This window comes from Mus musculus, chromosome 12 (assembly GCF_000001635.26).
Source record: "Mus musculus strain C57BL/6J chromosome 12, GRCm38.p6 C57BL/6J".
Taxonomy (NCBI): domain Eukaryota; kingdom Metazoa; phylum Chordata; class Mammalia; order Rodentia; family Muridae; genus Mus; species Mus musculus.
Window position 1 is genome coordinate 55,076,688 of NC_000078.6, and position 15,398 is coordinate 55,092,085.

General features: G+C 40.6%; 2 protein-coding genes across 6 annotated transcripts in view; one reads left to right on the plus strand and one right to left on the minus strand.

Moving 5' to 3' along the window:
* 2700097O09Rik (RIKEN cDNA 2700097O09 gene) overlaps positions 1 to 3,547 on the minus strand; it is a 34,574-nt gene extending 31,027 nt beyond the window's left edge. For 3 of the 4 annotated variants that reach the window (NR_030764.1, NR_155260.1, NM_028314.2), the window contains exon 1: positions 3,294 to 3,423. Coding sequence is in view for 2 of the 4 variants with exons in the window: in NM_028314.2 (NP_082590.2) it covers positions 3,294 to 3,390 (97 nt within the window). In the remaining 2 variants the exon portion in view is untranslated. Of the gene's footprint in view, positions 1 to 3,293 lie in introns of all 4 variants that reach the window. The other variant, XM_006516271.4, reaches the window with a different exon arrangement.
* A 241-nt stretch (positions 3,548 to 3,788) lies between these two features.
* Positions 3,789 to 15,398, plus strand: part of Srp54a (signal recognition particle 54A) — a 34,892-nt gene continuing 23,282 nt past the window's right edge. The window contains exons 1-4 of one of the 2 annotated variants that reach the window (XM_030246710.1): positions 3,789 to 4,049; positions 12,483 to 12,592; positions 13,449 to 13,540; positions 14,562 to 14,646. Coding sequence is in view for 1 of the 2 variants with exons in the window: in NM_011899.4 (NP_036029.2) it covers positions 12,515 to 12,592; positions 13,449 to 13,540; positions 14,562 to 14,646 (255 nt within the window). In the remaining variant the exon portion in view is untranslated. The remainder of the gene's footprint in view (positions 4,050 to 12,482; positions 12,593 to 13,448; positions 13,541 to 14,561; positions 14,647 to 15,398) is intronic. The other variant, NM_011899.4, reaches the window with a different exon arrangement.

Below are 15,398 nucleotides of genomic sequence, written 5' to 3' on the forward strand. Positions count from 1 at the left end.
GGATGTGGTGGTGAATGTCTTTAATTCTAACACTCGGGAGGTAGAGGCAGGTGGATCTCTGTGAATTCAAGGCCAGCCTGGTCTACAGAGTGAGTTCCAGGATAATCAGAACTACACATAGAAACCCTGTCTCAAAAAATCAAAACCAACCAACCAAACAAAAGCTGTTCTTCAGAAACTCAAGTTGTTTTCTAGTCAGCTACACAAACTTCCAGAGTAGAAGGGAAGGGTGAGGTGATGGACAGGTGGCCTGGTGCTTGGGATCACTGGCTGCTGCTGCTGCTCTTGCAGAGGACTTACAGAGGATCTGAGTTTGCTTCTCGGCACTCAGCTCAGGAGGCTCACAACTGCCTGCACCTCTATCTCCAAAAGGTTCAACACCCTTTTCTAAGCCCTGAAACACTGGCACACCTGGCGTTCATTTACACAGACACATAAATAAAAATAAATCTTTAAAAAGCAAAAATGTTACCAGTGAGATGGCTCAGGTAAAGACCCTTGCTACCCAGCCTGACAACGTGAGTTTGATACCAGGAATGTAGTGTAGAAGGAGAGACCCAATTCCCCCAAGTGTCCTGATTTTTACATGCACACAGTGACAAGCTCTCCCGACCCCCAATACACACAAAATAAAATTCAAGAGTAAAAATATACCTTTTACTCAGTGATACTGGAACTACTTTTTTACTAAATTAACATCTGGAACAGAATTTAAAGGCAATCCAATTTTGAACAATGGAGGTTCAACGGATGCTTCAAATCTGGGGACTTGAATTACAAATAACTCAATCAGGCTAAGAGGGAAGTTATTTTAGTAATTGCACAAGTGCCAGAAAAGGCAACAGTCCATTTGTGTATTTTATGTATGCATACATGTGGATGCCAGAGGAGAACCTATGTCCCTCCTCCTTAGCTGCCTCCACATTGTTTTTGAGACAGGGTCTCTTAATGGGATCTGAAATCACCAAGTTAGGCGAGGCTGGCTGAGTAGGGACCCTGAGGGATCAGTATATCTGCCTTACCAGAGCTGGGATTCCATGTGCTAGGACTATATGTGCTATGCACCACTGACTGGCTTTTTATACCAATACACAGGATATAACTCAGGCAGCAGTGGGATTACACCTGCAATCCTAGTAGTATGGAGGCTATGAGAAGTAGAGGTGGAACTCTGGTCCTCATGGTTGTGTACCAAGCACCTTGCTGTTGGGAGCACACTCAAGGTCCTTGCACTCACAAACAGCACTGCAGAAAACAGTATGATTAACACATAAAAGTTGTCTTTCTAGGGGAAAAGATTAGAAAACGCATTTTCTGCTCAGATGGCTGGGACTGGAGCTGGTTAATAGCTTAGATCAACAGCTTTCAACCTGTGGGTCATGACCCTATGGGAGTTGAATGACCCTTTCATAGGGGTTGTATTTCAGATATTTATGTTATGATTCATAACTAGTAAATGTATAGCCGTGAAGCAGGAAGGAAAACAATTTTATGGATGGGAGTTACCACAACATGAAACTGTATTAACGTGTTAGAAAGGTTTGAGACCCACTGGACTAGGTGATCCTGGCACTATCTGATGGGCCAGGACATACCAAGCTCCCACCAGCAGGACCAGATGACCTACCTCTGTGCTATCTATCTGAGACCAACCAGATCCTCACTTAGGCCCTTAAGGAAACATATATACCCGATCTCTGAAACCCACCTTCATGGAAGAAGTAACAATTACTTTGAGAAAAATTTCAATATAATTATACTCTGCCAGTTCTGGTGTTCGCAAAGACCCCTTACACTTTACTACTGCCCCAGCCAACAATACATTTTTTTGTTGTAAGTCTGAACCTTTAACCAATAAGCCATCTCTCCAGTTCCAACACTGTATTTTAGTAGTTAATAATGCTTTTGGAATAAATGACCTGATATTGAGGTATGTAGAAAAGCTAGAAGGAAGTTGGTACTATTATAAACAACTAGGTTAGTTAGGTTAAAAAAAAACAACTAGGTATGTTAGGCTTAATGAAGTGATAGAAGACAACATGTTTATAGTGAGACCATGTCTTTAAAAAAAACCTAATATGTTAGAGAGATGGGTCAGCAGTTAAGAGCACTGACTGCTCTTCCAGAGGTCCTGAGTTCAACTCCCAGCAAACACATAGTGAGTGGTTCACAACATTCTGTAATGGGATCTGATGCCCTCTTGTGGTGCGTCTAAAGACAACGACAGTGTACTCATATACATAAAATAACAAACAAAAAAACCCTATTTTGTAAATTCCCATCTTGAAGCACTATTCTTATATGTGTATATAACCACAGAGTACTGCCTGGGTTCCTGCATTCCCAAGATACACTTAGCTATCATATGCCTCAAGCAATCTTTAGTTTGGTACCTCACTTAAAATAATCTCTCAAAACCTTCAACAATTCTTGAATTACACCAAGAATATTTTTCCTAAAAGGTCAGAGGTTGAAGATCTAAAAGTGGAAGCTGGAGTTGAGGGTGTAGCTCAGTAGGCAGAGCACAGGCCTGAGTTTGATCTTCAGCACCAGGGCAGGTGAGATGGACGAAGGAGGATCAGAGTTCTAAGTCATACTCTGTTAACTTGGAGGTCTAGCAGGACTAGATGAGACCTTGCCTCAAAAATTAAAAATATACTGAAGGTCTTATCAAATAAGAACACTTTAAGGAGCTGAATGAAAGTAACCTTGGGGATTAGTGTTTTTCAGAATAGCATACATTGGTAGAGTTCTCAAAAAGAGACAAGTATATAACTAAAACAGTGCGTTCACTAGGCTTTACCTTTTTTGCTAAAGAAAAGTTTCATCCATTAACTAGATCTAATCACCTCATTTCCTCGATTCTAATTTGTGAGTTTTCATATTAACTATTAACAGTTTAAAAAGAAGTGTTTTTTTTCTTCCCCATACCATGGAAGATTATTAATTGGTCTATTTTACCATGTATAAGATAAATGTACTAGGTATATGTGATTTTATTTGCCTTGAGGATAACTCCACAGCCTAAAACCTTTCTTGCACAGAGCTTTTTCAAGTAGTATCGGCCTGTACGAGTAATTGAACAAAGAGGTTCTAGAAGCTTGCCCAAAATCAGCACCGGAATCACAAACCACCTAAAGTTGATTCTCAGGTATCGAATCCTAAAATGCAGTCTGATGACTAGGTGTAGGGTATGCAGCGACCAAGAGACCTGGTGCCTAGCCCCGCCCCTCCCTGGTACCCAAAGACTAAATCCAACAGCCAACTGCCAGGCTCTAGCCATGACTGCTTACGGGTAGTCCTCATCCAGTGGAGCAGTGCCGGGACATCTGCGGGAGCCGTAGTTCCGAGCAACTGAAGTACAGCTCTCCGAGCGGACTGAAAGTCCATGGCGAAGTGCGCGGACAAGCCAAGAGCAGGTTCTCACTGAGCACGCGCAGCCAGACACGCGCGCTGCGACCCCGCCCTCCTCAGATCGTCCAATCCCGAGAGCCGAAACGCCAAACCCCGCCCCTCCGGGACCCCGCCTCCCGCGGCTTCAGAAGCCCTAGGCCGCGCGCCCTTGCGGAGTTCTGCACTCTTTCACGTAGTCGCTTTCCCCTAAGTCCTGACTTTTCCTCGAGGTCGCACCCGAGGAGGTCCTGTCTCGCTGCTAGCTTGCCGCGGCAGTGACGTACAGGGAGAACACTAAGGTCAAAGGTCAGCTCCAGCAAAGAAACACCCCTTCTATCCTTTCGGGGGAGCCGTAGACGCGGGGCTTTGTGCCCCGGAAGCGGAAGTGTGTTTTCACGAAGGGCTGAACTCCGCCGAGTGATGACGTCTCCTCATTGGGCGGAAGGTTCGGTGGCAGTCGTCGGTGTTCCAGCTGGTGGGAGTTGGCTTCACTGTGTTGGGCGCTGGGCCCCTAGTTTCTGGAGCTGGGAAGTTGGGCGACGGGCTCCGTCCCTGTCCTTCAGCTTCCAGCGTTCCTGGGTTTCCTTCGGCGGCGTGGGGCCTCGCTAAGGGCTCGCCGGCCCTGTGGGGCCACGGCTTTAGTGGCGCCTTTTGCGGTGAGTGTGGGGGGTTTTCCTCGCTCCGCCCTGGGAACCCCTAGTTAGAGCGCCGCTTCTGCGGAAGTCTTCCCGGGTGGCCACGGGCAGTGATCGCCGAGGCTGAGGTGCACTGACACTTTTATTTTACTCTTGCCCTCCACTGCAAGCTTTACCAAACGCTGCGCTGCTACCCTTTTAATTTGTCTTCAGATTTACCCGAGCCAAATAAGTAAGCATTGGTAGGCTTGGCTCATGGAAGGCATTCCCGAACAAGAATTTAGATAAAGCTATTTCCCCAAAGCCTTTTGACATATACTAGGGTTTATTTTCCTATCTTTTAGTGTTTACTAACATGTTGGTTAGCATATTGTTCAGAACTTTTAGTTCCGCGACAGTGATAAGATGTGCTAAGGACTTTAATAAGTCGAAGCTAGTGACAATGTATTTTTTGTTGTTGAAACTTTCTTAATCAGCTTTTCGGTTACCAGTCTTCACTTAGTTGTTAGATATGCATTTGAACAATTTTTTTTGAGGCTTTCTTTTCTTGTTTTCTCTTTTTAAGCTGAAGAGATAAAGTAATGAAGGACAGTGCTCCTAACATGAAGATTCTAGCAGTACAGAGGATGAAAAAGGCTATAAGTATATAATATAGCCCGACTCTAGTTAGGCCAAAAGAGACACAGGACAGTGATGACAGTTAATGTGCCCCTTAAGAGATTTGTCTGAGTCATTTGCTTTTGAAGGCTACCCTTAATTTCCTAATAGGCTTACAAGGATAGAAGAGGGTTAAGTAATATAGTTCCAATGACATAGCTGCATCAGTGCAGAAGAGGAGGGAGACATTTCCCTCAGACCTCTTTACCTCAACTTTTTGATATGACAGATTTAGTATTTTGGGATTTAATAAAGACTGTTATACAAGGAGTACTCCTGTAACTCTCTGTGCCTGCTACTGGAATAGTAGCTTTCTTCCTTTTAATTAGCCATTTTTAAATTTTTTAAAATTTATTTTATTTTATTTATTTTTTTAATGCGCTGGTGTGAGGGAATCAGGTCCCCTGGAACTGGTTTTCCTGGATTTAGTTGTGAACTGCCATGTGGGTACTGGGAATTCACCCTGGGTTCTCTAGAAGAACAGCCAATGCTCTTAACCAATGAGCTGTCTCTCCAGCCCACTTTTCCTTTTAAAGATCGGATTTTTTCCATGTGCTTTGGGAGGCAAAGATGACCAGTAAAACTTAAAGTCTCTTGGGATCCTCTTAGTCTTGGTTGATTTGCTCTTTCCTGTGCTCCATGTTGGCAGAATACAGGATCTCCCATAGACCCACCTTGAGAGTTCTCATCCACGTGTTGCTTCCATACATCACTCCCATATGCCAACCATTTCCATGCCCTTTTCTCTGGCCTTCATTTTGAGAGTTCTGCACTTTCTGCATGATCAGTCTCCAGCTGATTTGCCTTACTTCGATGAAAAAAAAATCTCACAGCACCAAGGAAATCAACTAGAAAGCAGCTCATTAGTGGGTTGTTTTTCTACTTAGACTATTTGATGCACAAAAAGTAGATGAAGATGTACTGCTTCCATCTCCCATTTTCCACTAGGATATGTGGTGTGTATGTGGAAGTGTATAGAAGCTGTGTATTTTTGAGTTTTGACCCTCATTTGTTGAGATTTGTTATGTGTATGTTCAGTTTTTAAAAAAACCAAGCCGCATGTGCTTAGTTAGCTACTTTGTAGTCTGGATAGGGAAATTCCTTAAGCACAGGAATTGGAGGTGAGCCTCGGCATCATTAACAATACCCCAGCCCTAAAATACACAACAAAGTAGTGTGATAAAAGGAACACTTATCTGCACATTTGTAAAAGTAACTTTTATTCAACTGAAGTGATTGTCCTCTTGGATGCTTACTGCGTCTGTCTGCTAACCTAGACCTAATTCTGGAAGTTTCTAGCCTCCATACGATCTTATCTGGGCCTAGAATGTTTTCAGCCTTGGAGATTTACTGCTGAATAAATTCACCCCTTCCTAATTCTTTCTGATCTCTGGTTGACTGGTCAACTCAGCTGTCCTGGCTCAAAACTCCTCCTGATTCCATCTGACTTCTCTTTCAGCCTCAAACTAACTGGCAATCTGTTCTAATCTTCTGACACCGCATTCTCTGGTTCATTCTGTCTTTCTCTATATCTAGCTGGTTTTCTCTTTGCAACCTGTCTCTGTAAAACTTCTTAGTAAACTTCTGTAGACTTGTAACTCTTGGATTTTTCCCATTTGGGGCAGTTGCTGTTGTTTCTAAAGAGGTTTTATTCTGTATATTTGTGTGTGTGTGTGTGTGTGAGTGTAGTGTTTGTTTTCCTTTTTGAGACAGGATCTAACTATGTTCACTTCTCCAACCTTGAAGCCATAGTTTCAAGTAATCCTCCTGACTCAACTTTCCAAGTAAAAAGGCCCTATAATGGTCCTCAGCCTAAGACAGTGTAAAAGTTGAGGGCAGATTTTCGTCCCTTTGAGGGATATTGCTGAGTGCAATGACTACTATCTACCTGGGTCTATAACTTCTTTTGCTTTTCTAATCAAGAGTTTGGATATGGCTTGTTCTCCAAAACATTTTATCCCCACTCCCCCCCCCCCCCCACACACACACCAGTGTTAATTGTCCCTGGGGATTCTGACTGAGGATTTCATTTTGAGCTGATAGGCTTTAACTGTAACCATTTGTAGCCTTGTTTGACCTTGTGCCTTCTCACACTTTTCCATCTTCCCCTTCAATGCTCTTGTCAGTTTCAAAGACTACTACTTCCAAGGGATTTTAATTTTTGTTTTTGTTTTTCCTCTTGGCAAGATTTTGTGTAAAGATTCTTTTTATGACTAACCTGACAGCCAAAGAGAATCTTGTATTGTTTTGTTTTCTCTTTTTTTTTTTTTTTGAGACAAGGTTTCTCTGCACCTTGGCTGTCCTAGAACTTGCTTTGAAAACCAGGCTGGCTTGTAGATCCTCTTGCCTCTGCCTCCCAAGTGCTGGATTAAAGGCATGTGCCACCACTGCTAGGTGCCAAAGAATATCTTTAAAAAAGATTCCTTACAGGTTTTTTATTTTCCTTTCTTCTTTTCTCTCCCTCCCTCCCCCCTCCCTTTCCCCTCTCTTCTCCCCCCCTCCCCCATCCCTCTATCTTTCCTCTCTTCTTTCCAGGCTGGCCAGCATGGGACTTGCTATGTAGCTACATGTCACAGAGCTCCAGGAGTCTATTCCTTCTGAGTGCTAAGCTGTGCACTACTGTATCCCACCGTCTTTTTTTTTTTTTTTAAGTTCTATTCCTACTGCTTATTGGATATGGTTTGTGCATGTGCATGTGCCAGAGGAGAAAGTTGGCTGTCTTCCTCTATCCCTCTCTTCTTAGCCTCTTGAGACAGGGTCTTTTTTTTTTAATTGTAAAATCTTTTCTAAGTTTTTTGAATTTATGTTTTGAGTTATAGTTACATCATTTCCTCCTTTCCTTTCCTGCCAACAAGCCCTCCTTTATACTCCTAACTCACTTTTAATTCATGGCCTCTTTTTCAATAACTGTTCTTATATACATATATGTTTATGCATATATTCCTAAATACATAAATATGCCTTGTTTATTGCTAGTATGTAGGTTTTCATGTCTGACCTTTGGCTATCAGATAATCAGTTGTTGTGCTCCCATGAGAAAGACCATTTCTCTTGCTTTTAGTTGCCTGGAATTTCTTGAGTAAAATTGAGGCCACCTGAAGAGCTGTTGGTTACTGCCAGGGTGTCTGCCATTATTGCACCCCTAGGGTTATTGTGCTGTGCCACTTGTGGTTTATAGCTGTCATAGCTGGTAGGACTGTTGATTGCTTCCCTCTTTTGGAAGCTTCCTTTCATGGTGCCTTCTGGTACCAAGAAAGCTAGTCTTCAGGGAGGAGGCTTTCTGGTCAGTTCCAGCCCAAAGAGAGGCCTTTGGGCTCTGTGTCTTAAGCACATGGCGTCTTCATTAATAGGGACTTGCCTTCTGCCTCTGTTGGTGGGGAAGGCCAACCAAGTGACAACTCAAAAGGGGGCTTTTTATGGTTTGTGTTGGAGGTTTTGTTAGATGGTTGTTGGTTTTTGGAGCAAATATTGTTAGCTCTGATTTTTAAAAAATTGATTTAAACTATATATGTACTTATTTAGATGCAGACTTAAGAGTGCTGTAGTTTTGTTTGTTTTGTTAAAAGTAGATCTTTAATAGTATGCTTCCCATAATTTCTTTTCAAACTCCCTTGTTGTTTTACCCTTCAGTCCTGAATTTCTCTCCCTCTCCACTTCCTAATTAGAGCCTTAATTTCCTATGTAGAGCCCTGTTTTCTTCTCTCCCCATCAAATCACTTATACCCTGACTATATCCCTCTCTCTGTATTATTTCCTCATGCCACCAATGGTCCCTTTCTTTTTCTTTTCTTTTCTTTTCTTTTCTTTTTTTTTTTTTTTTTTAAGATTTATTTATTTATTATGTAGGTATACTGAAGCTGTTTACAGACACACTCTAGAAGAGGGCGTCAGATCTCATTACGGATGGTTATGAACCACCATGTGGTTGCTGGGATTTGAACTCAGGACCTTCAAAAGAGCAGTCATTGCTCTTAACCGCTGAGCCATCTCTCCAGCCTCCCAATGGCCCCTTTTCACTGTCCTGATTTCTGTAGTCACTCTAGGCTGTGTACTCTCTAAGGCGAATAGCCCAGAGCTATGCGCCTTAGAGAGAACACGCGATGTTGGAGACTGGGTCTCTAACTAAACCTAAAGCCTACTGTTTTGGCTAGCTGGTTGGCTAGTGAGTTCCTTGGACCTACTCCTCAGTGCTGGGATACATGCATGGCACAGCTTTTACAGTGGATGCTGGGAAGTCGAACTCAAGCCCTCATGCTTGCACAGCAGGTGCTCTTAGACATTGAACCATTTCCCCAGGCACCTCAAATACTCATTTAAAATTGTATTTATTTTCAGAGCAAACATGGATTTATTAAGAAAAAGTGAGGAAAACTCCTGAGGATGAGAGAGGTTCTAAGTTTCTTTTCTTTTAAAATAACCTTGTTCTATAGCCAGGGTTGGCCTTAAACTTAAAGGTTGATCCTTCTGCCTGTCAGGTATGCATTACCTGCCTCGCCTAATAGAAGTTTTCTCTACCTTTTCTTCCATTAGACTGTGAGGTAGGGGCTAGAGAGATAGTGGGAGAATTAGATGTTTGGTTTGGTTTTGGAGACAGGGTTTCTCTTTTAGCCCTGGCTGTCTTGGAACTCACTCTGTAGACCAGGCTGGCTTCGAACTCAGAGAGCCGCCTGCCTCTGCCTCTCAAGTGATTAAAGGTGTGTGCCACCATCTCCCGGCCTCTTTTTTTTTTTTTTTCGAGACAGGGTTTCTCTGTATAGCCCTGGCTGTCCTGGAACTCACTTTGGCGGATTTCTTTTTCTTTTTTAAAATGGAACCCTGCCTGTCCTAGAATTGACCTGTAGACCAAGCTGGCCTTGAACTTGAAGATATCCAACTATCCTATTTCCCAAGCACTGGAGTTAAGGGTGTGCACCACCATGCCCAATTAGAGTCATTGAAAGACGATTTCTTATTTTTTGTGTATGTGAGTGTTCTGCTTGCATTTATGTATGTGCTCCACATGTCTGCCTGGTCCTTGCAGCAGTTGAAAGGTGATATGGATCCTTTGGAACTGGAATCACGGGTGGTTGTGAACCACCATGTAAGTGCTGTGAATTGAACCCAGATTCTCTGGAAAAACAACTGTTTTTTTATCAGTGAGCCATTTCTCCAGCCCTCTAACATTCATTTTTAAAAATTAACTGGTATAACTTAAAATGAAGGATGACCTGTTTATGATGTCATCTTAACAAGGTCATTGTGTTGTCATAGATAGAACTGTATAACTCTTGTAACAGTGCTAAAAGATGAATGGAAACATACCTCTTCTTCCATGAAAGTAATTACTTCATTGATTTAGCATATTGGATATGGGATAAGAAATAAATCTTGAATCTTTTCAGTGAAGTATCTGCTCTTTGAGGTTAAGCAATCATGTAGCTGTTTAATACAAAACAACCTTTGCTTAAGATAAACAACCTTTTCTCATTTTCATCATGCCAGCAATAACTTAAATTTTAATTTAATTTCATTTTCAATGTATTTTGGAGACAGGGTCTCACTATGTCACCCTGGCTGACCTCCAGCTCACAGAACTCTATCTACCTCTGTCTTCTGTGTGCTGGTGTGCTGGAATAACGGTTTGTGCTACCATATCCAGCTTTAATTTTTTTCAATTAATTAATTATTTTTAAAATGTAGATAGTGTTTGACTAAGTAAACCTGGCTGGCCCCAGAACTCACTATAAAGAACAGGCTGGCCTGGAAATAACGCATGGAGATAGTCCTCTGTCTCCCAAGTGTTAGGATTAAAGGTGTTTATCACCTCACCTAAAAATAATAATAACTTTTAACTTCTAAATTACTAAATTTTGCTTGAGTTGGAATGTAATATTTAGCTAATTACTCAGCCTGAGAAATTCTTTTTCTATTAGACCCTAAAGTTTATTTTCCCTTCCTACAACCTTTAACTTCCTTAAGCTCAGTCTCTTAAGTTTCCCTGTGGCAAATATCTTAGTTATTTTCTCACTATTTTCCTTTTAAATTAATTTCTAGACTTTGTTTTTTATGTTTATGTGATTTTGCCTACATGTATGCCTGTGTACCATATACATGCCTGGTCCAGAGGAGACAAGAAGAGGGTACCAGAGTCCCTAGAACTGGACTTACAGACTCTTGTGAACTGCCATGTTAGTGCCAGGAGTTAAACCTGGGTCATCTGGAAGTCAGTGCTCTTACTGAGCCCAAAATAAGTGCCTGTGATTTCAGAACCAAGTTTTGATAAAGCCTATCCTGCTTAGTTTAGCCAATTTTGTTTTTCATTCTGTGACTTTTATAGAAACCAAGAGTTGACCTTGACCCCTTATTGTTAGGCTTACTTCACTGTCAAGGTTCTCCAAAGAAACAAACCCATTTATTACCCATCATCATCATTTAGTTGTGAGTGTGTGTGTGTAGGTATTTTTGGTAGGAATTGACTTAGACAGTTATGGAGCCTGAAGATGGATCGGCAGGAGTTGTTGCCAAGTGGGCAGGCTAAAATGGGACAGGCTGAAGACCAGAGACCAGGAGAGATTTTCTTTTCTTCTCTTTTCTTTCTTTCTTTCTTTCTTTCTTTCTTTCTTTCTTTCTATCTATCTATCTATCTATCTATCTATCTATTTATTTATGTTATTTGTAGTTAGGTAAGAGGAATTCTGTTTTGGCATTTATTCTGCTGTTCTTTCATGTACCTTTTCCTACCAGCTAGTAATTAAAGCATGTTGAGGACAGGCAGTCATATTTATTTACCTTCTGTGGAGTTCTGCCATCCTTACATGTAAGGATATATCTGTATACTTTTACTAAACTACGCCTTGTTGTTTGTTCTCACTTTACACTGTCTCGTGTAACTCAGGCTGACCCCAATTCCTTGCTCCTCTTCCTCCTGCTGCCCCAGGACTCCAGAAGTGTCCCCCCATGCCTGGCTTAAGGGAAAGGAGTTTTGAAGTTACTGTATTTTGGGGTTGAGAAATCAGTAAATCACTTTAGAATAGGGAGAAGAATGGTTTCCCTGGTAGTTAAGAGGATAAGATAAAATAATATTTATTTTTCGTTGGTTTGTTTTGAGACATGGTCTCACTGTGGCTTTGATTGGCTTAGAGCTCTCGATGTAGATCAGGCTGGCCTCCAACTCATAGTGAATCCCAGTGCTGGGATTAAAGGTGTGTGCCACCATGCCCAGCCTTAGACATGATGTTATTTATGTGGAGTGATTTAGTAGGTGACTGATTGTCATGTAGTTAATGGCTCAGCACTTGATTTATTTTTGTGCTACAAAAGTTAAGTGATTTATGAATTAAGGTAAGTTTTCCTTTTTTTTTCTTTTCTACTTAAGAGTGAGATTCAGACTAGCTGGAGTTCTGTAACGTGGGAGCTCAGCACCATGTCTGTGGCAGTCACTCTTCTTTCTCTTTTTCTTTACAAGTAGACAGGATGACACGATTCACCTTTCAGTTGCTCATCCTCATGAGCATGTGCAGAAGAGAGAACAAAATTAACTTAAGACCATAGTTTCATTTCCTCAGCAGATACTATTGGACCTTTCAATGATCTGATGATTTATGGTCAAGATTCTCTAATTAGATACGTAAATGGAAGGTGTCATAACCAAACTTATCTTTTGGACAGGAATGTATTAAAGTTGCAGGTTGAGGTACTAGAAGCTACAATTATAGTATTCAAACATTGGGATACTTTAATTTGAATTTAAATATTCTTTTTCTTCACTTAGGAGTTGATGAGAAATGGTTTTCACTTATATTTTCTTTTCCTCTCTAGAGTTCACATAAATACATCTTAAAACCTTCAAGATGGTTCTAGCAGATCTTGGAAGAAAAATAACATCAGCATTACGCTCATTGAGCAATGCCACCATTATCAATGAAGAGGTATGAAAATATAGTGTGAGATACGTGTGCTGGTGTGTTGTTACTAGGATTAGAAAACTGGACTAAGTATATCTCTTTAGACTTGTGATTTAATTTGATGTAGGTTTAGTACTATAAATACCCAGTAACAGTCAGGAGTGCTTTGCACTGAAAAGTCCATTATTTTTAAGTGTATATGTGTTTGTGTGTCTGTGTGAGGTTATATGCATAACAATGCTAGTGCCCATGGAAGCCAGAAGAGGTTGGGTCTCTGGAGCTGAGTTACAGGGTATTGTGAGCTGCCTAAGTTCTAGGAATCAAAGTCAGGTCATCTGGAGGAGCAGCAGGTGGTCTTCCATTATGTCACTGTACTAGTTAGACCTTTTTGAAAAATCCCCCAGATCTACCGTTAGTTTTTAAAAAAAGGCAAAAACAAAACAATGTACCTTTTGAATACTTGAGTCTGAAAATATAGCATGTTCTTCTGTCTCAGCATAGATCTAGAACTTCACAGTCCTTCTTTCTCCTTTGTTAGACATGTGCTTATCTTTTATTTTTCCTGTACATTTCATTTAGCATTCTTTATATAAAAGATTAGCATTTTAACCTAGTGTGGTGGTGAGTACTGTAGGGATAATTAATACTTGGTTATTATTACCTGTGTAAAACTAAATGCCGTGCCTTATTTTGACAGAATGACTGGAATTTAACAATATTTTCTCTCCAAGGGTAATTAAAAAAAATCTTTCCTCACCTCTAATAGAGTGGCATTGCTGTTTTGTTATTAAGCTGCTATAGTACATGAAACCTGGTTAACCTTTGTTTGTATGTTGCTGGAGTAAAACACTGAGCATATTTCAATTTTATTTATTTTCAGGTATTAAATGCTATGCTGAAAGAAGTATGTACAGCATTATTGGAAGCAGATGTTAATATTAAACTAGTGAAGCAACTCAGAGAAAATGTTAAGTAAGTCGAATTAATTGTGTAAAAACAAACAGACTAAGTTTGGTTTACTGGGATTGAGGCAGTAACTAGGAAAGTTTGCTTTAATATAAGATAGTTCTATGCAGCACTGGAATGTTTTAAATTGACATATCAAGAAACTGCCTGTGAAACAACGTGTGGTGGCTTGTGCCTGAGAGGCTGAGGCAAGAGGAGTGTCATGAGTTCAGTACCAGCCTCTGTTATACAGGAAGCTTCAGACCAGCCTTGGCTGAAAGATTTACATGGAGAAAAGAAGTAGGGAGAGAGAAAGAAAGAAGGACGTTGTAGTTCCATAATTACGGTTCTGTGATCAAAGCAAGGACCGCTTCATTTCATTGTAGATTTCTTCTATCTGACTTATTTGGGTGGGCTTGCTCACTTATTATAGTTAAATGTGATACGGTTTTAATGTAAAAGCTTTTCAACAATTCAGTTTCTTTGTGAAATTGTGATAAGAGTATATGAGTCAGCCTTCTTCATGATTGAAGAGTTATATTCTGTTTTGTTCTGCATTTTGGTTTCTCTGTCCCTGTTTGAGAAGTCCTCTGGGTGGTCTTTGTCACAATATTCCTTGAGAGGCGTGGCAGGGCACCTGGAACCATACAGGCACCTCTAATAACTTCTTGAATCCCAGTCTAGCATTCCTTCTTTTACATTGATAATCTGGGAGAAGATACAGAACTACCAGAATGTAAACAGTTAGAGCTAGAAAGTCAGCATGATTCTTTGGGTATAAAATTTGCAATCTGTAAAACAATAAAATTTTATAGTTATAGCCAGAGAAATTAATTATGCATTGACCTGTAAGCCTTTAAACACTACAGAGTCTATATCTAGTGTTTTATATGATAATTCCTTGTGGTATAACCTTATAAATCTATAGCAATTATTTGAATGCTAATTAATATGAATAATTACATGAAATACTCTTACATCCTATGGGATAGAAGTAGTTTGAGATTATCTTCACTGACTTCTTATCCCAACTGTCACCATTTTGAAGGTCTGCAATTGATCTTGAAGAGATGGCATCTGGACTGAACAAAAGAAAAATGATTCAGCATGCTGTATTTAAAGAACTTGTAAAGGTAAAAGTATATCAACATTATGAGTCCATCAACTCGGTGCTCTTGAGTCCCTTCTGATGTATTTTATGGACAGTCCGTCCGTATTGAAGTATAGATTTGAGCCGTCAAGATGCTTCTCTTGCAATAACAACCTAACTCGATCCTGGAGCCTGTGTGGTAGAAGGGGATAGTTGGCTCCTGTAGCAGTTCCCTGACTTTCACATGTGTGTCATGGGAAATAAGCACAGACAGATACACATACACAGGGAAAAAAGTTCGAAAATAAATGGAAGGACTATTAACTTTTCTGGAAGTGGGCTATTTAAATAAAAAATTTGTGTTTGGGCCTGGGGAGCTGGCTGAGCAGTTAAGAACACTTGTTGTTCTTGTCGAGGACCCCCAGGTTCAGTTCCTAGCATCCACATGGTGATTCACAACCATCTGTAACTCCGGTTCCAGAGGATCTGATGCCGTCTTCTGATCACTACAGGTGCCACACGGTACATACATACATGTAGACAAAACACACATGAAATGAATAATATAAAAAATGAATAACAAAAATAAAACTGAAAATTGTTTGAAAAAATATTTCTGTGTGTCTGTGTCTGGATATGTATGTGCATGTGATTTCTGGTGTCTGGGTGTCAAAGACTTTGAATTTCCCTGGAGCTGGAGTTACAAGTGGTTGGTAGCTACCTGATGTAGGTGCTGGAAACTAAATTTAGATCTTTTGTAAGAATTATCATAAGTTCTGGAACTTCATTGGGAAG